Raw genomic sequence first — 22,019 nt, forward strand, 5'->3', positions numbered from 1 at the left:
AGTGGGAAAAAGCCTTGCCAAGTAGGATGTTTGCAAGTAAAACAGATCCCAATATCAATAATTGGTGATAGTTTTAATTTGCTTTTCCTGCTGAAGAAACGTGTGCTTTGCAGTCATTTGCCATCCCTCTTTCCCCTTCAATTGAGTGCTTAAGTGTATTGCTATAGCATAATTAGTGGGATTCACCAAGTAGTGTTAAGAAGACTTAGGGAAATGATTCACTAATGACCTCATGTGATTTTCAAAGCACTTTCAGAGCCTATTTTTCATTGGTATAGAGTCAGAGGTAGATGGCTTATTGATAGTCAACTCACTTAAATCACACTGAATTTTCCCAGTAAATCTCAAAATAAATCCAAGCATACCTGGTTAGTTGTGCTTTGCAGGTACTGCTTTTTTTTCTTCTTCAAATTGAAGGTGCATGGCAAGTCTGCATAGGCACCATGTTTCCCAACAGCATTTGCTCGTGTTGTCTGTCACATTTTGGTAACTTCAAATTTTATTACCGAAATCTGTGACAAGTGATCTTTGAAGTTTCTGTTGCAAAAAGCTTGCTACTTGCTGAAGATTCAGATGATGGTTAGCATTTTTTTTAGCAATATTTTTAAATTATAGTATGTACATTGCTAGACATCATGCTATTGCACATTTAATAAATAGACTACAGTATAGTGTAAATAAAACTTTTATATGCACTGGGAAACCAAAAGGTTCACGTGACTTGCTTTATTACAACAACCAAACTGACAGTGTCTCAAAGGTGTTCCTGTATCTGATTATGGGCATTTGGTCAAATGTCTGGAAGGGTCCACATAGAACATGTGATACTTCTTTCCAGGTTGTTTTAATACAGCTTTCCATGTATTTGGTCTGGTCTCATGAGAAGGGCCTAACAAGGCCATGGTTCTTCTGGCCTTGCGAAGATGAACCGCGTTGTTTTTCAGAGATACTGCTCTGTTTGTCCCACCTACTGTGGTTCATTTTAACATGAATGAAATGTCTTCAGACGGTTGTTCCAAGTGATTAATGTAACTTGAATATTTATATACTTTTTGATGACATTTATCAAGGCATTTGCTACAAATTTGCATCAAAAAAATACCAAAATAGTTTCCAAGAGTTCTAGATTTTTACCTAAGTAAAGTAACTGTTTGGAGTTGACTGCATCCAAATAAAATGTCTCTATTTTTACAGCTAAGAACTGAATTTGAATAGAAAAGTAATTAACATTTGTATTTGTATAGGAAGTACTTACTTGCTTCTTGGCCTACAAAGACAAGCCATGTTGTTTATCAGAGATACTGCTCTGTTTGTCCAGGCTGCCACGCTGTTTATCAGAGATACTGCTCTATTTGTCCGGGCTACTTTGCTTTCTTTCTGACCATGGTGGCTTTCAGACAGAAGTGTTTAAGAACATTTTGGTCCTTTAGAACATTTTCATGGTGAACATTTTGTATCTCTGTCAACTTAAAAAAGCTTCTTTTGTCATTAAGCTAGGATATCAGATAATAGTGCGTTCTCTTCTCTTTTTACAATTTCTTTGATAATATTTGAATAAATCACTTGGCGGTAAGGTAGAAGTAATGAAATGTTTATAATATCTAGGTATGTTAATATTACACTTAGGCAGTATGTACAGTCATCTTTTATACCTATTAAATGTCTGTTACGACCAACCTAGACAGCATATTAAAAAGCAGAGACATTACTCTGCCAATAAAAGTCCGTCTAGTCAAAGCTATGGTTTTTCCAGTAGTCATGTATGGATGTGAGAGTTGGACTATAAACAAAGCTGAGTCCCAAAGAACTGATGCTTTTGAACTGTGGTGTTGGAGAAGACTCTTAAGTCCCTTGGACTGCAAGGAGAGCTCCAACCAGTCCATCCTAAAGGAAATCAATCCTGAATATTCATTGGAAGGACTGATGTTGAAGCGGAAACTCCAATACTTTGGCCACCTGATGCGAAGAACTGACTCATTTGAAAAGACCCTGATGCTGGGAAAGATTGAAGGTGGGAGGAGAAGGGGATGACAGGGGATGAGATGGTTGGATGGCATCACTGTCTTGATGGACATGAGTTTGAGGAAGCTCTGGGAGTTGGTAATGGACAGGGAAGCCTGGCGTACTGCAGTCCATTGGGGTTTAAAGAGTCAGACCTGACTAAGCGACTGAACTGAACAGGTAAAGAGATGCATTTAGGGGACTTGCCTGGCAGTCCCTGGCAGTTAAGACTCCCAGACTGACTGCACAGGGTATGGGTTTGATCTCTGGTTTTAGTTGTTGTTCAGGTGTTCAGTCCTGTCCAACTCTTGGTGACCCCATGGACTGCAGCACACCAGGCTTCCTGGTCCTTCACTGTCTCTAGGAGTTTGCTCAAACTCATGTCCATTGAGTTGATGATGCCATCCAACCATCTCATCCTCTGTTGCCCTCTTCTCCTGCCCTCAAACTTTCCCAGCATCAGAGTCTTTTCCAGTGAGTTGGCTCTTTGCATCAGATGGCCGAAGTATTAGAGCTTCAGCTTCAGCATCAGTCCTTCCAATGAACACCCAGGACTGATCTCCTTTAGGATGGACTGGTTGGATCTGCTTGCAGTCCAAGGGACTCTCAGGAGTCTTCTCCAACACCACAATTCAAAAGCATCAATTCTTTGGCATTTAGCCTTCTTTATGGTCCAACTCTCACTTCTGTACATGACTACTGGAAAAACTTTGATTATACGGACCTTTGTCAGCAAACTGATGTTTCTGCTTTTTAATATGCTTTCTAGGTTTGTCAGCTATTCTTCGAAGGAACAAGCGTCTCTTAATTTCATGGCTGCAGTCTGCAGTGGGGGAACCAAGATCCTGCATGCCCGTGGCACAGCCCAAAATATTGAATAAAAAATAAAGGAAAGGAGATGCATTTATTCTTAAGACCTAAGAGGCAATTGTAGTGTGCTGGAGCATCTCTTGGATTTTTCAGAGCTTTTGGGATTCTGGGATGAAGAGAGTAGACTAGGATCTCTGGGTGGGCTGGAGCCAGTCTGCATGTGTATCTGTGTCTTGGGTGTAAACCTAGGATAGAAAACAGAGCGTGGCCTGAACACTGCTAGCTCTAGCTGACCAAATCAAAATGTCAGAGGGAAGCAGGCTTTGACTAGGGGCTAAACTGCTGTATATTAATAGCCGGCTGGATGTAAAGGTCATTCATCTTTTCTGAATACTTGTGAGTAGATTAAATCATTCTCTTACCCTCTCTGCCTGCCAATCTACTGGTAGATTGCTCTGGATAAGATAATATATTTCACGCTTTGAAGTGGCTTATGCAAGTTTTGGGAATCGAGATTGAATGCAGACTTGAGTTGGATGTTGACTATTTAATTGATCTGCTTTTGTCTCCATAGAGAGCCTGGAGCTTCATCGCACCATGTGTGGCATTTGGGCGCTCTTTGGCAGCGATGACTGCCTTTCTGTTCAGTGTCTGAGTGCTATGAAGATTGCACACAGGGGTCCGGATGCATTCCGTTTTGAAAATGTTAATGGGTACACCAATTGCTGCTTTGGATTTCACCGGTTGGCGGTAGTTGACCAGCTGTTTGGAATGCAGCCAATTCGAGTGAAGAAATATCCTTACTTGTGGCTCTGTTACAACGGTGAAATCTACAACCACAAGAAGGTAAACAGAATAAAACCAGAAGGTATCTGGATGTGATTAAGCCTCAGAGATAGTTGATTATAATAATTTTATTTTGTTTAATGTTTTTTACTTTTCAACCACTTCCCATGTTCATTCTCACTTGCTCCAATTATATATAGATAGACAGGGCACAGATGCACAGAGGTAGAATGACTTGGTCACCAAAAAATAAATGAGGATTCCATTTCAGGTTTTTAACTCTTAAAAAATCTTTTTTTTCCCTATTATTAATTTGAATACCTGTGTTAGGCACCAGGGCTACAGTAATAAATATGAGAGGTAGGTCTGCATACTACTGGAGTGTATTCCTATTAAGGAGCAGACAAAAAAAATCATTGTGCATATACTTGTGTTCTTGTGTGTTCAGTCATGTCCAACTCTTTGTGACCCCAAGGGCGGTAGCCCACCAGGTTCCTCTGTCCATGGAATTTTCCAGGCAGGAATACTGGAGCAGGTTGCCATTTCCTTCTCCAGGGGATTGTCCTGACCCAGGGATTAAACCCGAATCTCACATGTCCTGCATTGGTTGGCGGGTTCTTTACCAGCTGAGCCACCAGAAAAGCCCCATACATATACTAAGCTTTATGAAAAAAGGAATTTGGAGTTGATGGGTATGGGAGATCAGTTTCAGTACAGGTTTGTCAGAGAAGGCCTCTTGAGGAGCTGTCATTTAAACTCAGACCTAATGGACAAGGATGAACTAGCAGGGCTGGGAAGAGCATTTCATGCAGAGCGAACAGCATGTGTAGAGCCCTGAGCCCTGGGATGTTCATAAGTGAACAAGGAGCAGGTGGGCCAGATGGGCTTGGAGAGGTCGGGCAGGACCAGAGCAAGCAGGACTTGGTAAGACGGTAGAACGTAATTCTAAAAGCAATGAGATTTGAAGATTTTAAGGCAGGGATAGAATGTAATATCTTGGGGGTGATCCTGCTGTCGACTGAAAAAATACGCGCAACCTAAAAGTTGAGAGTTCTGTTTTATTCTGTGGGAATGTTAGGACATTATTTCTGGTGACCCCTAGAGAGCCAATCCTGAGGAGGTGGGGGAGGAGCCAGGCTATATAAAAGTTTGCAGAAAGGGGCAGGTAATCTGAATAATAAAAGATTACTGTTAAGAGAAAACAAAATCTCTCACATGAGGAGATTTAGGGATCTTCTATGTATGGGAAGATGCAAGTGTCCAGGCTTGCTGAAATCATTTCTTCCGGTATGCATCTAGCTATCTGGGGCCAATCCTGCTTTCTTTATCTCTCACATACTAATTCCTTGTTTACCATTAGAGATGGCAAAAGTGGCCAGTGGCCCACTCACCCATCCTCCCAGCTCCTCTGCACTTCCTGGAGAGGAAGTAGATGATGGCTCCCAAATAGCTGGCTTTGTTTCACCTGGGCTTGGAAATTTGCATGTGGAAAAGGCTTGTTTACTGTGAGCATAAAACAGAAAACATTTCATTTCAGATTGCCCTTAAAGTGCTGTTGTGTAATTGTCGTAATCAGAGCCAAGGGTCAGACAGGTAGCCAGATGCAGTGGAGTGCAAGAAGGAAGCACTAAAATTGGAACAGCTTTTAATCTGGTGAAAGTGTACTCTTAGAATGAGAATGGTGAGGGTGTGAAAATTCTGACCCGAGGAAGCCACATTTGCTAAGAGCATTGCAATATGGAATTATTTGGGGCTAGGGTTTCATAAGAAAATTTTGGATCTAAAATGGGCAAGTTATTTTTTGTTGCTTGCCTCCGCAACTGTTAATTTTGAAAATTCCACATTTATAGAAAATAACAGAATATAGAGCACCTGGATTGAATAACTGCTAACGCTTTGCCTTTTTGGCTTCATCTCTCTGTCCGTACTACACAGACGTTCAGTTCTGGGCTTAATCATTTTAGAGTATACCTAAGTGGTATAGAATCTGCCGCTAATGCAGGTGACGTGGGTTCAATCCCTGGGTCAGGAAGATCCCCTGGAGAAGGAAATGGCAGCCCACTCCAGTGTTCTTGCCTGGAGAATCCCAGGGACAGGGGAGCCTGGTGGGCTGCCATCTGTGGGGTCGCACAGTCGGAAACGACTGAAGTGACTTAGCATAGCATAGGTGGTATAGAATCTGCCTGCTAATGCAGGTGACGTGGGTTCAATCCCTGGGTCAGGAAGATCCCCTGGAGAAGGGAATGGCAACCCACTCCAGTATTCTTCCCTGGGATACCCCACAGACAGAGGAACCTGGTGGACTACAGATCATAGGGTCACAAAAGACTCAGACATGACTGAGAGACTAAACATCAACAGCAACAAATAGTGTGGCACTTTAAAATGTGTAAGCATTTATCTCCTAAGAAGGACATTCTTCTACTTTATACCAATACTATTCTATAACTCCTGAGAATCCATAATACCCTCTAATATTTAGTTTATAGTAGATTTCACCAGGTGTTCCAAGAATATATTGATATTTATAGCTGTGTTTTGGTTTGACTCAGATTGCATTCAAGGTTTATACATTTGGTTGTGATGTTTCTTGGTACTTTTTGAGCCTTCTTGATATGTTCCTGTCATTCATGAGTCAGTCAGTTCAGTCACTTAGTCATGGCTGACTCTTTTCGACCCCATGAACTGCAGCATGCCAGGCCTCCCTGTCCATCACCAGCTCCTGTCCATGTCCATCGAGTGGGTGATGCCATCCAACCAATCTCATCCTCTGTTGTCCTCTTCTCTTCCCACCTTCAATCTTTTCCAGCATTAGGGTCTTTTCAAATGAGCCAGTTCTTTGCATCAGGTGGCCAAAGTATTGGGGTTTCAGCTTCAGCATCAGTCCTTCCAATGAATATTCAGGACTGATTTCCTATAGGATGGACTTTCATTCATGAATAGGGATTTATATTTTAGTCATCCTCTGGTCATATGACTTTAGCCATTGTTTATTGTCCACTTAGTTCACTTATAGGAATACTTCAAGGAAAATGCTTCTCATTTGAAGAATCATTACAATTATTCAAGGCTTCCCAGGTGGCGCTAGTGGTAAAGAATCCGCCTGCCAAAGCAGGAGATGCAAGAGATGTGGGTTTGATTCTTGGCTTGGGAAGATCTCCTGGAGTAGGAAATGGCACCCAACTCCAGTATTCTTGCCTGGAAAATTCCATGGGCAGAGGATCCTGGCAGGCTGCAGTCCATGGGGTTGCACAGAGTCAGACACAACTGAACAGCTGAGCACAACGGGCTATTGCCCACTACACATACAAACACACACACAGATAGTTATTTAACAAGTTCCTTTCTTATATTTGGACTTCCCTGATGGCTCAGATGGTAAAGGGTCCGCCTACAGTGTAGGAGACCTGGGTTCTATCCCTGGGTTGGGAAGATCCTCTGGAGAAGGCAATGGCAACCCACTCTAGTACTCTTGCCTGGAAAATCCCATGGACGGAGGAGCGTGGTAGCTTACAGTTCATGGGGTCGCAAAGAGTCGGACACGACTGAGTGACTTCACTTTCACTTTCACTTTCTTCTCTTGTATTTAATTAAGGCCTGCTGTACACCAGACATCATTTTCCTGGTGTTTGGAAGTGAAATGGAACAGGAAAGGTAAAAATGGACTTTCAAACTAGTGGGACTAGAGGAAGGAGGCAGTTAGAACTTCCTTACTGGGAAGTCCCTGGTGGTCCAGTGTTTAAGACTCCGTGGTTCCACTGCAGGGGCTGTCGGTTTGGTCCTTGGTCCAGGAACTAAGATCCCACATGCGAGAGGTGTGGCCACAAAACCAAACAAACGAAAACCAAAAAAAACTTCCTTTCTAAGCCAAGTTAGTACCATATATGTAAGAATGCTAAGTTGTATCATAGCAGTAGTGGCCTGACTTTCCCCTTAAATGAGATAGGAAATGCCTAGTTTTCCTTGAACAACATAGCTGCTTTTGCATATTTTGTGAATACGTTGTTAAAAAGTTAAATATTTTGAAAACATTTTTTCTTCTAAATTAGCCAAGTATGTTGTATGTTCAGAAGCAGAGGAGTTCCATTGCTTCTACCCATCGTTCAGGTTATCCAATGCAAACAGCTAAAATCTGTCTAAAGAGTAGAACCGACATTTTAGGCTTATGTGAAAAATTCTTCAGCGTAAGCTTCAAAGTCCCCCTTTTTTGATAAAAATAGAATTTACTGCAAAATATAGCCAGCAGTGTGTCGGGAGTAGATGGAGACCCATCAGAGAGAGGAATATGAGTGCAGGCTGGGCAGAGAGAAGGCCCTGTCGTGGAGGGAAGCGCTTTAGAAAGCTGCAGCCAGCATGTCCAACGGCGGTGTGATTTCTGGATGGTGGCAGGGTACTGGGAGCTTCAAGAGAGTGGACAGTGTACATGTGAATCATTAACCAAAAAACTACCTGTGAGCTTTAGGCCAAAGAGCCATGGTGATGGGGTGGTCATGGAGGGTAGGTTGGAAGCTGTTGCTGGCTAAAAGTCGTCGAGTGTTGTAGGCTCATTTATCCTGCAGGTACGTAAGCCCAGAAGGGTCAACAGAAGACCCTCTGCAACCCCTACCTCCTTGTGACAGAGATCACCACGGACAGTCTCTCAGAGTGGGGAGAGGCGACCAAGAGGTGACTTTGTGGTCACTGAAAGTGGCCAGAGCCCATCTTTGGACAGTTCTGAGCTTTTAGGCAAAAGGTTAAGAAATTACAGAGTGAGTGTGGTTGTGAAGCATGCTTTTCAGGTCATACAAGCATAGAGACTTCTTAAATTTTAAAAACATGTTTTAAGTGTTTAAATCTACCCAGCATTTCCATTTGATTTTGTTTATATGAACCTCTTCTCTATTATCAGCCAAAAATATGAGTAAGTACAAAGAGGGACACACTGAGAACTTTGCAGCCTCACAATTTACCAGTGGTAATGGAGAGCCGCGGGAGTTTGGGCCTGATTTAATGAAACCCTCTCTGCATGTGGTGGGTGTGATGGTATCTTTGTTGTTCCCCAGGAGGAGGTAGATCAATAAAGCTTCAGTATCATCATTCTGTCCGTCCCTGAGAAGTAGCTTTAATGCCTAATGGAGAAGAATGGGATGCTGTAGACCTCCCCAGGGCCAGCAACTTTGTTTTGGACCATTTGTCTCCGTCATCATTGCTCAATTGTCCATCAGGAAATAGTGTCAAATGTGTTTGTCCTTTTGCTTTCTGTTTTCATAGGAAGTGTTTCAGAGGACACATTTTTTGTGTCATGACACCTGGACAATCTATTTACTTAACTTACCTATTTATGTAAATACACATGTATTGGGCTTCCCTGGTGGCTCAGCAATAAAGAATTCTGCCAATCCAGGAGATGCAGGTTTAATCCCTGGGATAGGAAGATCCCCTCGAGAAGGGCATGGCAACCCACTCCACTATTCTAGCCTTGGAAATCCCATGGACAGATGAGCCTGGTGGGCTACAGTCCATGGGGTCACAGAAGAGTTGGACATGACTTAGAGACTAAGCAACAACAACTATGCATGTATTACATATATAGTATGTACATAATATCCATTTCCATCCCTCCATATAATACAGGGGTACATTACCTATGTCTTCTCTTTATCAGAATGCACCTAAAGTTTTCTGGCCTTTTTTTTCTTCTCATATATTCATACTATTATATGTAATAAATAAATAATATAGTTAAATTTCCTATATTTTAGAGTCAAATAAACTAATTATTTACTTAAAAAAAAAAATAAAGTTTTCATGGGCTTAGCTTTATGTTACAATTTGATTCTGAGTTCAAACAAACTGTATTTTGATAATGCCATGATTCTTTTAAATCACATCACTAAGATACACAAAATTATAGAGCACAAAAATGCTGAAGCAACTTTGCAATTAAAAAAAATTAGTGAAAGCACAGGATTCTAACATTTTCATTTTGCTATTGTTTCCTTAAGCTGCAACACCATTTTGAATTTGAATACCAGACCAAAGTGGATGGTGAAATAATCCTTCATCTTTATGACAAAGGAGGAATTGAACAAACAGTTTGTATGTTGGATGGAGTATTTGCATTTATTTTACTGGATACTGCCAATAAGAAAGTGTTCTTGGGCAGAGATACCTATGGAGTGAGACCTTTGTTTAAAGCCATGACAGAAGATGGATTTTTGGCCGTGTGTTCAGAAGCTAAAGGTAATGATAGAATTTTTCTGTGGTTTTTCATTATTGTCCCGATTCTGTGTTTTCTTCTAGACCGTATTTACAAATCTAATCCAATCCATATATACAAATGGGGCAACCCAATTTTTTTACAAGTGACTGTGTTAGTCATGGATTTTCTAGGCCTCCTTTTTTTTTTTTAAACCACGGAGCTGGAGTCTCCTTTTTGGCACTTAAAACTCTGTAATCCTTACAGGATAGGTCTGTAGTAAAGTCATGTAATTTTTGTTGTGCTAATAGGTTCTGTGTCTGGTTTGATCCCGTGTGTGTTTTCGAGTTTTCCTGTGTCATGTGGTGACAGTAAGGTTGGCCAGCCCTGCAGTTACTGCACTGTGGTACTGTGCCAGGCTGTCCCACAAAGTCATTTTTATTCAGCGCTTTTTAAACAGCTTTATTGGGGTATAATTTACATGCCATACAATTCATCCATTGGAAGGATACCAGTGGTTTTTAGTATGTTCATAGATATCTGCAACCAAAACTAGTCAATTTAGAATTTTTTTTTTTTAAATCATCTCAAAACTAAGCCTTGTACTCTTAAGCTGTCACTCCCCATCCCTTTATATTCATTAAGCATTAAGCTTCCTGTCCCCGTATTCCTTCCTCCTTCCGCACCCCCAGTTCCAGCCAGTCAGTCCGTCTTTGTGGGTTTCCCTATTCTGGCCATTACATACCAGTGGAGTCATACCCTGTGTGGCCTGGTATTTCATTACTGGCTTCTTTCACTTGGCATAATGTTTCCAAGGTTTGCCTATGTTGTAGCATGTTATCAGTATTTACATCTTTTTATTTACTTTTTATGACCTGAAGATATTCCATTACCTGGATATACCACGTTCTGTTCATCCCATGTTTATCCTTTTGTCAGTTGATGGACAGTTGGCTTTTATGAATAATGTTTCTCTACATATTTGGGTACAAGTTTTTGTGTGGTTTCATTTTTCTTGGGCATATACCTAGGAGGGATCACATGATTTACTCTGTGTTTATAAATAGCATTAAAAAGAATAAAATACTTGGAATAAATGTAACAAAAGTACAAAACTGTATGCTGAAAACTGTAAAACGTTGTTGAAAGAAGATCTAGAGAAATTGGAAAGCATCCCATGATCACGGATTGAAAACTTAGCATTGTTAAGTTGGCACAGACTCCCCTAATGGATCTACAGATTCAACATGATCTCTGTCAGTATCCCAGGTGATTACTTTGTAGAAATTGACAAGCTGACTCTGAAATGCATAGGAAATTGCAAAGGCTTCAGAATAACCAAAGCAATCTTGAAAAAGAATAAAGTAGGAGGACTCTCCCTTCCTGACTTAAAAATGTACTGCAAAGCAAGGGTAATCAGGACAGTATTGTACTAGCAGAAAGAGAGACGTACAGACCATAGAGCTGAGAGTCCAGAAGTGCATCCGTACATCTGCAGGCAACTGATTGTCAGTGAGGGTATTAGGACCATTCAGTGGACAAAGAATAGTCTTTTCAACAAATGATGTTGGGACAAGTTGACATATGCAAAAAAAACAGTTAAACCATTACCTCACACCATTTATAAAAATCAAAGCAGATCAAACTCTAAAATTTGATCACTAAAGTAAGCACTGAAACTTGATAGTAAAACTAAAACTTTAGTAAGCACTAAAACTATAAAACTCAGGAGAAAGCATAGGGGTAAATCTTCATGACTTTCAATTTTGCAAAGAGTTCTTTGATATGACACCAAAAGCACAAACAACAAGGGAAAAATAGATACATTGGGTTTCATCAAAATTAAACATTCTTGTACTTCTAAGGACACCATCAGGAAAGTGAAAACTCAACCCACAGAATGGAAGAAAATACTTGTACATCATATTTATCATTTTTTGACAATAAAGTTGAGGAAGACAGTCATCGTTTATGTCCTAGCTAGACAGCAATGACATGCTAAACTGTGATCTACCTCCTCGTCTGCTTTTTTGCTTCATTGTTTAAATCCTTTCTCACTTGATGTAATCATACGAGAAAGAACAAGTACACACATTATTTACCCAAAGTGCTGTTAGGGAAGCCCAGCAAAGAGAACACAAGGGAAAAGGAGACTCCTTACTTCCATTTGTCTCTGATAACCTTGATACGGAATATAATCTCACATCCAGTTTACCCTCTGAGATTTCTAGACTTGTAAGTTTACAAGATGTACTTGTAAGTACATCTTTAACTGCCCTTTTCTAAACAACAGGTCTCATCTAGGGTACTACAGCAGTTTTCCTCTCTCAGTGCTTCCAGAATAGACTATCTAAAACTCATTTGGTTGCGGTGCTTTAAATCGTAATTGCTCCTCAACTTCCGCAGGGGCCGTGTGCCTCACTTGAGGTCTGCTGGTGGGTGGTAGGATCTGGATCTCATTTGCTGTTTGAATTCCATACTACACAGTAGATTCTTGGGTTAACAAACTCAAATTGTACATCATAAGTATTCTGTGTGGATAGGCTGTTACTATTTACAATAAAACTTTTTTTTAAAATCAAAATCGTGATGTCAAGTTGATTACTTCCTGTGAGAACTTAGAAAATTTAAATTATAACATTTAACTCACACACAGTATATAATAACTACATAAGGGATATCTGAGTTTAAAGTACCTTAACAGTGGATCATTTTGCTTATTAAAGGACTGAGAACCATAGCTGTTTTTTAAAAAATACCTCAGGGATGACAAATGACTGCCAGCATATCATAAAATTAAATTTCAAGTCCATCTTTTTGTTTAATAAATGTATCTTTTGTTTGCTTAGTAAAGAAAATAGATTTTTTAAAATCAGAAATTCCAGCTAGGGAGAAAAAATTAAACATTGGAGGTTTTCCTATTGCCTTAAATTATTAGAAATCAGTTTAATTTTTCTGTACATCTCTGTACACTATTACCTTTCTAGTAGGGTTTGAGGTAATTATATTTTTCCTATTTTGCTTATGCAGTGGACATTGTATTTGTATTAAAAAGAAAATAAAGAGGAATTTAGACATGAAAGTTACTATGAAGTATTATCCTTATTTGAATAAATTTATCTTTTTGGTTTTGTAGGACTGGTTAACTTGAAGCACTCCATGACTCCTTTTTTAAAAGTGGAGCCTTTTCTGCCAGGACATTATGAAGTTTTGGACCTAAAGCCAAATGGCAAAGTGGCCTCGGTGGAAATGGTGAAGCACCATCACTGTAGAGATGAGCCTCTGCATGCCCTGTATGACGGCGTGGAGAAACTCTTCCCAGGTGAGAGAGCAGATGCCCATCCACCTGTTCCCCACCTCTCGCCCCTAAAGGAAAGCTGTACTCTCACATCATTGAAATGACATCAGTTTGCAAATCTGTTTCCTTTTTAACTTGGAGGTGACGACACACTGAAATTTGGCCTGCTTCACTGTTGAGCAAATGCCATCGTGATGGAGGTGGATGGTTGCATACCTGTTTCAATAAATAATTCAGCCCAGACCTTTCTGCAGCTGTTTCATTTCCTTTATGTGTTAATAGGTTTTGAGATAGAAACTGTGAAGAGCAACCTCCGGATTCTTTTTGACAATGCCGTTAAGAAACGTTTGATGACAGACAGAAGGATTGGCTGCCTTTTATCAGGTGAAGTCAGCTTAAAAAATCTAATTACATTTCATGCATATGTAATTTAAATGATTTATAACTATCCTGGAGGCTTAGACTATAAAATACTTACTTAAAATACTTACTATTGATTCAACCTTTCCTCCATTATAGGATGAAAACGTTTTCTGTAAGTTGCTTTCAATATTCAAAATAACACAGCAACATAAAGTTATACTATAATTGTATTGGCATGAGTGAGCTAGTAAACATGTTTGAGAAAGTTCTTGTCCTCCTACTCCACAGTCTGGATGTAAGCCCTAGGATGTGTAGTGTTTTTTGTTGTTCAGTCACTCACTAAGTGGTGTCCAGCTCTTTGCAGCCCCATAGACTGCAGCGCACCAGGCTTCCCGTCCTTCACTGTCTCCCGGAGTTTGCTCATACTCATGTCTATTGAGTCCATGATGCCATCCAACCATCTCATTCTTTGTTACCCTCTTCTCCTCTTGCCCTCAGTCTTTCCCAGCATCAGGGTCTTTTCCAGTGAGTCAGCTCTTTGCGTCAGGTGGCCAAAGTATTGGAGCTTCAGCATCAGTCCTTCCAGTGAATATTCAGGGTTGATTTCCTTTAGGATTGACTAGTTTGATTTCCTTCCTGTCCAAGGGACTCTGAAGAGTCTTCTCTAGCACCACAGTTCAAAAGCATCAATTCTTTGGCATAGTGGCTTTTAACCAATTTAAGTACTGTTACCATTATGACAGGTTAACTGTTAGATTTTTCTTACTCAAGTTGATTTTCAGTTTATAAAACTTGGGAATTTTAAAGGCAAAACTCTAATCTTGGTGCTTAGGAGGAATATAAATAATCTCTGCTCCTCTCTTAGGTAAGGCCCATAACCACCACACTTTCTGTCTTGCTCATAGGTGGCTTGGATTCCAGTTTGGTTGCTGCCACTCTGTTGAAGCAGCTAAAAGAGGCCCAAGTTCAGTACCCTCTCCAGACATTTGCAATTGGCATGGAAGACAGTCCCGATTTACTAGCTGCTAGAAAGGTAAGACACTGCCTCTTCCTGTTAGGTAGTTAAGACAGACTTGTTAATTATTGATGGTTCTATACTTTGTTGCTGTATTGACTTAGGTAATTGTTTTGAATTAAATATATTAAATAGAATGAAACGCGTATTGAAAATCACTTGTGCTGTACACTGTATTTTGGGTACTTTTATCTTCTATGGGCCACACAGTCCTCATAAAACCCAATGATGGTAATCCTGTCCTTTGAAGAGTAAGGGCATGGGTAGAGTGGTTAAGGCTGAAGGCTTTGGAGCCTGATTGTTGGTTTCAAATCTTCACTTTAGCACACAATCCCACACTCATGTAATGAAAGTGCTCGTATCTACTGTGGCACAGTTTCAAGGTGAAAATTACATAGTTCATATAAAGTGTGTGGGATAGAAACTAGTGTGTAGTAAGTACTTAGAATGTTAGCTGTTCTTGTTGCTTTTCATTTTCTTTATAAGATACTGTGTTTAGGACTGTGGGCAGAGAGAACATTGTACACATTCAGTGTGTGGTAGACCTTGTTCCCATTCTGATGGAACTTCCAGAGTAGATGAGAGAGACCAAGAGTGGTCTGAAAGCCAGTTGACTGATGCTGAATGAATCCGCAAGAGCCAGAGAAAACTGAATGAGGGGGAGGGGCCTTAAGTTAGAAATAGCATTCTAGATGTAAAATGAGGCATTGCAGGAGGGCCAACAGGCGATAAAATCAGCACGAGGGGAGTGGAGGCCATGCTTGTTAGGGTGAAGTCTCGGAGTGAGAAGGGCAGACGGGATGTCCACCTCTTGTGGTCAGTGGAGGGCAGACACTGGGGGACACCGGGGAGCCAGACTAATGGGGCTTGTATGCAGTGGCCTGGAGAATCATTTCCCTGTGCTGTGGTGGCCTGTGAGATCATTTCCTCTTAGCTTGTCTTACTTGTTTTCCACCATTGTTAATTCATGATGTGTTATGAACTACTGTTTTATTTTCGAGAGTTTTCCTTTTCTGGAACTTCCCTGGTGGTCTAGTAGTTAAGACTGAGCTTCCAGTGCAAGGGTCATGAGCTTGGTTGGTCCCTGGTCGGGGACCTAATATCCCACATACTATATGAAATGGCTGAAAAAAACCACAGCTTTTTCTTGAAAGAGTAGTCCTTTTCTTAAAAAAACAGGCATATGCATATTTCTTTATGTAATCAGGTGGCAAATCATATTGGGAGCGAACACCATGAAGTCCTCTTTAACTCTGAGGAAGGCATTCAGGTCCTGGATGAAGTCATATTTTCCTTGGAAACTTATGATATTACAACAGTCCGTGCTTCAGTAGGTAAGGTATTTTATGATCCCCCAAAGATTTTAATACTGAAAAGAGTGTAAGGTTTAAAAACTACTATTTCAAGCAGTTGTTTAAAGAACAATACTCATGAATGAACTCAGGTCAAATTCCTGTGTCAGCAGTTGTTGAAGATGAAACGATTTAAGAATTCCTTAATTCCTTAAGAATTAAGAATATATAGTTAAACCTCCACATTTTGGTATCACTATTTATATTTCTTCCAAGAGTTGATGCATAGTTTTCTGTACCTTCTTACCCCCTGTTTTTCTGTATAAAAGTTTGTTGGACTATACATTCTAACTAGTTTCTGTAAAGAATCCTTGTTTTACATAGATTTTGGTAAATAGTCCATCAATAACTATTATTGTCTAGGAATAAATACTTGCTTTACCCTGTGGGTGCATACTAAGATCATAATTGTACGCCACATCGGACTGGCCAAATATTGCTGAGCCTCTAAATGCTATTGGCTTAGACACACCTCTCTCTTAAGGAACTCAGAATCCAATAGGATTCCATTGCAAAGTTTAGAGTCTGCATTCTCATGCTTTAAACTTTGCAATAACATCACTGGGGTGCTGTCTCTCCCAAAGGAGCAAAAATGATTTCTTGAAGGGTAAAAATCTTAGCTATTACAGTGGTTTCTGGCTTTCCAAAGTACTTAGACAGATATACAGTATTTCTGGTACTAACATTTCATTGGTGAAGGAGATTAGGGGAAAAGCTCTAAAAAGTATCACTAGGAAGGTGATAATGAAAAAACCCAAGAAAAATACTAGTTTACAGGGCCATGGAGCAGGACCAACCAGCATCTTTTAACATGCTTTGCTGTATTTGAAATACGCTGAATGGGGAGTATGACGGAAGAAGCCCCAAATTAAAATTAAGCTACTAAAACCCCAACTTATTATTTTCATGTAGTGATACTAGTGTGAGAGTTATCAAATTTAAGACATTTGAGTCATTGTTCAGCAGAATTTTTTTAGCATTTTTAACATTGTTTAGCAAAATTTTCAGATAGACATTCTTGGTCTGAAAGCAGGAATATTTAAAAACCTATATATAAAATTATGAAAGGGCTATGTCATCACAGCAGTACAACTTTTAGATTAAACACATATAAGTGGGTTGCACTGTAGATAAAAGGTCATTATTTTGCAAACTACTTCACATAACAGAGTCTAATCTAGTAGCAAAGCTTGCCGCCGTTTTCAGAAACCAAATAAGAGGCATTTTTGGTAGAGGGTTATGTGGACATTAACAATAATTTCTGTCTCTTGTTTAAGGTATGTACTTAATTTCTAAGTACATTCGGAAGAACACAGATAGCGTGGTGATCTTCTCTGGAGAAGGTTCAGATGAACTTACGCAGGGTTATATATATTTTCACAAGGTACGCATTCTCAAATGGAAGGATATTGGTCCTAGGGGAAGAAAAGTATGAATTATTTGACCATTTTCTATTGTTTTTTTTTGATAAAACAGTAACACTTGGAATATTTTGTGAGGTGTTCGAGAAAATCTGATACTGTCTGTATTTGTTTGGGCAAAAAAGAAGTCTTAATTGTGTCAGATAATACCCATTTTTTAAAAACTAGTTAACATAAGAATCACATTTCTGGTATTTCTTAGTCCCCTGTTGTCTTATGGGCTTTGGACAATGTGAACCTGTCATTTTATCTATTGGTTCTAGCAGTCTTGGAGCCAGGGAAGGCATGCTTTATAAAGCATTTACTTTCTTCCCTAAGCTGTGGTGGTTTTTTGTCTTACCCACCTTTAGAATTGGAGTTGTGTGCAAGAATAAGAAATAAGAAATTTCATTTCCAAAAGCAAAGCTTGAAGGGTGTATTTTTAACTTCAGCTCTGTTTGTAAACAGGCTCCTTCCCCGGAGAAAGCTGAGGAGGAGAGTGAGCGGCTTCTAAGGGAACTCTACTTGTTTGATGTTCTCCGAGCAGATCGAACTACTGCAGCCCATGGGTATCTTGATGTTTTAGGAAGTGATTATAAAAATAACCTCAAAAAACAAAAGGCTTTCTTTTCATTTAGTATATGCTGTGAAGTATGCCTTTTATAGAAAAGATGAAGCTTGTCTCAGTGCAGAGGGAGTAAGCTGAATCAGAGTGCTGTTGTCAGGCTGAGAGTACACGGATAGGTGGTTTCAGGTGGAGTTTCTGTCTTGAAAACAGAACATTCTGCCCACTTCTGGGCAGCTGAGAGGAAAGGCGCTTGCAGCTCTTTTGGGTCTTTTTAAGAGAAATAAGGCTTATACAGCTTCATGTAGTTTAGTGAGCCCTTAGTGCTTGCTTGCCATGTCTGTTTGATGCTATGGGAACCATGTAGGGGAGAGGGAAGTGAAGATGCAAGGGGTTTGATTAGCTTATAAAATAGGTTTCTTTGGTATCATTTCTGATTATTGAGAGTTAGCACTTTTTAAAGCTGGTCATTTAGAGACTCTTAACCGTATGTGATGGGACTTCCCTGATGACTCAGTGGTAAAGAATCCCCCTGCCCAGTGCTGGAGTGGCAGGTTCAATCCCTGGGCCAGAAAGACCTGTGGAGAAGGAAATGGCAACCCACTATTCCAGCGTTCTTGCCTGGGAAATCCCATGAACAGAGAAGCTTGGTTGGGTACAGTCCATGAGGTCGCAAGAGTCAGACACAGCTTGGTGACTAAACAGCAATAATAACTGTATGTGATACAATCTTTTTTTGGTTGCTTCTACCAAATCACACTTAGTTAGAAAATAAGAGGTCGGAGAATGAACTGAATTCAGACATTTTTATTACTAATTGATTAATAACTTATATTCAGTATAAATCAGTGGTCCATAGTGTTTTTCATCAGAGGTCACATCATCTGTTCTTTGAACCCTGGTAGGACAGGTAGATAGGGTAATAGCCACAGATTGGCGTTATAATAGATAGTCTCACCTAGAGAAAACTATGACTCAGAAAAGTCTAGGCAAAGTCCATTCTTAATGTTCAGATCACTCATAATTCTTTTTCTGCTTTTTGAGATATTTAATAGATTACAGAAGGGAAAGTGAAAGTAATTATTCTCCAGTAGTTTGTTCACTCCCTAGACAATACATATTTTGAGTGAAGGTTTTTGTACTCGTGCATTTAATGTAGGGCAGTTATGTAGGACTGTAAAAATGACTTTATGATCTTAACATCATTTAGAGGCTGGATGAATTCCTAGGAAACCAAATCAGAATCGAAACTGACAGGCACTAAAGATCCATTTTGGTTTAGATTTCTTTTCCTTTTTAAGCCTTGAATTGAGAGTCCCTTTCTTGGATCATCGCTTTTCTTCCTACTACTTGTCTCTGCCACCAGATATGAGAGTTCCCAAGGTGGGTAAATCAACTTAAGGTAAAAACTGTCCATTGATACTGGTCATATTTAGAACTTTTACTGATAGACCTTTCATTTTCATGTCAGAATGGGATAGAAAAGCATCTCCTGAGAGAGACATTTGAGGACTCCAATCTGATACCTAAAGAGATTCTCTGGCGACCAAAAGAAGCCTTCAGTGATGGAATAACCTCAGTTAAAAATTCCTGGTTTAGGATTTTACAGGACTATATTGAACATCAGGTATCATATCTTTTAAAAGTATATTTCCTGGAATAAGACAATTGGATGCAAAGTTGTAATCACTGTTCATTTTGTATTTAATTTAAATGTTTTGTGACTGTAGGAGGGATTCCCTATAAATAATACTTCTTTTAAATTTCAAGAATTCTGTAAAAATTAAGTAGTATGAAGGATTATAAGTAGCATCTAGAATAGAGAGAGGAGACTTAGTGGTCCTCTCTGGCTTGTATCTTACACATTTTGGGGCACCTGTTGGGTGCCAGACTTACGCACAAAAGAATCAAACACTTAGAGCCACCACTTTGGAGAACTATGCATGTGAATGTTCCTTAAAGGTCACTGCAGCTATGTGCATTAGGGTATTTTAACATTTTCTAAAGGATTAAGAGTCTCTCAGTATTCAGAGATGTCTTTTCTTTCTTTTTTTTGTTTGTTTGATTTTTGTTTTTGTGAAACCAGATTAAGTACATACATTTCTGTGCCATTGTAAGGCCATTTCGCTTCTATCCTGTTACTCTTACAGGTTGATGATGCAGCGATGGCAAGCGCAGCCCAGAAATTTCCCATCAATACCCCCAAAACAAAAGAAGGCTATTACTACCGTCAGATCTTTGAAAACCACTACCCAGGCCGTGCCGACTGGCTGCCCCATTACTGGATGCCCAGGTGGACCAACGCCACGGACCCTTCTGCCCGCACTCTGACCCATTACAAGGCCGCTGCCAAAGCTTAGGCACTCACTGAGCCCTGGAGTCAAAGTAATCGTTTCTTCTCCTTGTGAAGGGTAGGGATCTTGAGGGCAGGAAGGGCCAACCGCCCAGGCTTGCCTGGGTGTGAAAAAATAAAAGTCTTAAATCCGAGACTTTGCTGTAGTCATTTATATTCATACAGCCCCGTGACCAGAGGTAGCTAGAAACTGAACAGCTTTTACTGTATCACAGGAAGGTAGAGAGTGAGATAGGAGAGGGGAAACCATCTGATGGCTGGGAGACCTCACACACCCTCTCCTGTAGAGGACTTCTGGGTCTCATGCCAGTAGGGCATCCTTATGGTCCTCGCCTCATCTGAGTGTGGTCCTCCTCTGGCTTCCTCCCTTAGTTCTCTCTGCATTCCCAACAGCTGGCTAGTTACACTCTGGAGAGGTGAGTAACTTGTAAGACTTGGACAGCTCTGTTTTGTAAAATAGGTTGACTGCAAACTGCACAGCCTAAAAGTTGAGAATTATGTTTTATTAGGTGGAGTCTCTGACTTAAGACGACAGCCTCTCAGATGGCTCTGAGCGACCACTCTAAAGAGGTAAGGGAAGAGGTGGGATATACAGGAGTTTTTGCCACAAAGGCCAAGTAGTCTAACATATCAACAGATGACGAGTAGAGAAATCCAGGCATCTCAAGTTAATGAATAGCACTTTTCCAGGTATGGGGAGATGCAAGAGTCTGGCCTCATTGAAATGATTCCTCTGATGTGCCCCTCAACTGTCAAGGGCCAGTATCCTGCTTTTCTCCATCCTGAACCCCTCAGGGTGTCCAGTTGGGTGGCGGGTGGCTGATAGCTTAATGGCTGCAATATCCTTTGTTTGCTGACACATCAGGCAACGTTTTTCATCCTTGGATAGTAATTTACATCTTATTCTGTTGATCGGACATCTTTTCTGGAACTATTGTAAATTGGGAGTCAGCAGGCTTTTTCAGGGCTAGACAGTAAATGTTTTAGGACTTACAGCCCTCTGTTGGAGCTGTTCAGCTCTGCCATTATGGTGTAAAAGCAGCCACAGATGGTATGGAAACTCGGGGGCAAGGCCACGATAGGCACACATATGGTCATGGCCGTGTTCTATTAAAACTTAGAAAAAGAAGCAGTGGGCTAGATTCAGCCCATAGGCCATAGTTTACCAAACCCTGTTTAGAGCCACGTATTTCTCATAAAAGGGAAAAGCATTCTGAACCCAGTTGGAGGAAGAGAAAATGTAACAATGAACAGGTCGATTTTCATTTGAATGCTCATTGGTTGTTTAGGGACAGGATTGTGAAATCTATTTTAAAGATGAGTTTAGTTATTAGAAATTTTTGGAGGGGAAACTCCTGGTGCACACGTATATACAGGAATGCTTGATGGGAAGAGGGAGTAGGCCAGGAGTTTAGCCAGTAAGTTGGAAACTGGACACTGTTTAAGGTGAGCTATAGGCCTTCGCTTATTTTACAGTCTTTAAATATACTTTGACATAAATCGTACCCATGTCATCTTAGGTCAATCTCCCAAGGTAATAGAAGTAAAAGCAAAAAGAAACAAGTGGGACCTAATCAAACACACAAGCTTTTTGTACAGCAAAGAAAATCATAAAATGAAAAGATGACCTATGGAATGGGAGAAAATGTTTGCAAATGATGCAATGGTCAATGGCCTAATTTCCAAAATAACAACCCAATTGAAAAATGCACAGAAGATATACATAGATATTTCTCCAAAGAAGACATTCAGATGGCTAATGGGCAATACCGTTAATTATTAGAGAAATGCAAATTAAAACTGCAATGAGATATCACCTCACACTGGTCAGAATGGCCAGTGTTAAAGTCTACAAATAACAGATGCTAGAGAGAGTGTGAAGGAAAGGAAACCCTTTT

The 22,019-nt window shown here is 40.2% G+C and overlaps 1 protein-coding gene across 4 annotated transcripts in view; it reads left to right on the top strand.

Moving 5' to 3' along the window:
- Positions 1–20,255, top strand: part of ASNS (asparagine synthetase (glutamine-hydrolyzing)) — a 148,063-nt gene extending 127,808 nt beyond the window's left edge. For all 4 annotated transcript variants that reach the window (XM_010839734.1, XM_010839733.1, XM_010839732.1 and 1 more), the window contains 11 exons: positions 3,386–3,657; positions 9,582–9,819; positions 12,912–13,097; positions 13,356–13,457; positions 14,342–14,469; positions 15,659–15,785; positions 17,081–17,187; positions 17,672–17,772; positions 19,070–19,151; positions 19,240–19,395; positions 19,919–20,255. In XM_010839734.1, the coding sequence (XP_010838036.1) occupies positions 3,409–3,657; positions 9,582–9,819; positions 12,912–13,097; positions 13,356–13,457; positions 14,342–14,469; positions 15,659–15,785; positions 17,081–17,187; positions 17,672–17,772; positions 19,070–19,151; positions 19,240–19,395; positions 19,919–20,128 (1,686 nt within the window). In that variant the 5' untranslated portion in view covers positions 3,386–3,408 and the 3' untranslated portion in view covers positions 20,129–20,255. The remainder of the gene's footprint in view (positions 1–3,385; positions 3,658–9,581; positions 9,820–12,911; positions 13,098–13,355; positions 13,458–14,341; positions 14,470–15,658; positions 15,786–17,080; positions 17,188–17,671; positions 17,773–19,069; positions 19,152–19,239; positions 19,396–19,918) is intronic.
- Positions 20,256–22,019: the final 1,764 nt, after the last annotated feature.

Source organism: Bison bison, unplaced genomic scaffold (assembly GCF_000754665.1).
Source record: "Bison bison bison isolate TAMUID 2011002044 unplaced genomic scaffold, Bison_UMD1.0 scf7180017864134, whole genome shotgun sequence".
NCBI classification, from domain to species: Eukaryota; Metazoa; Chordata; class Mammalia; order Artiodactyla; family Bovidae; genus Bison; species Bison bison.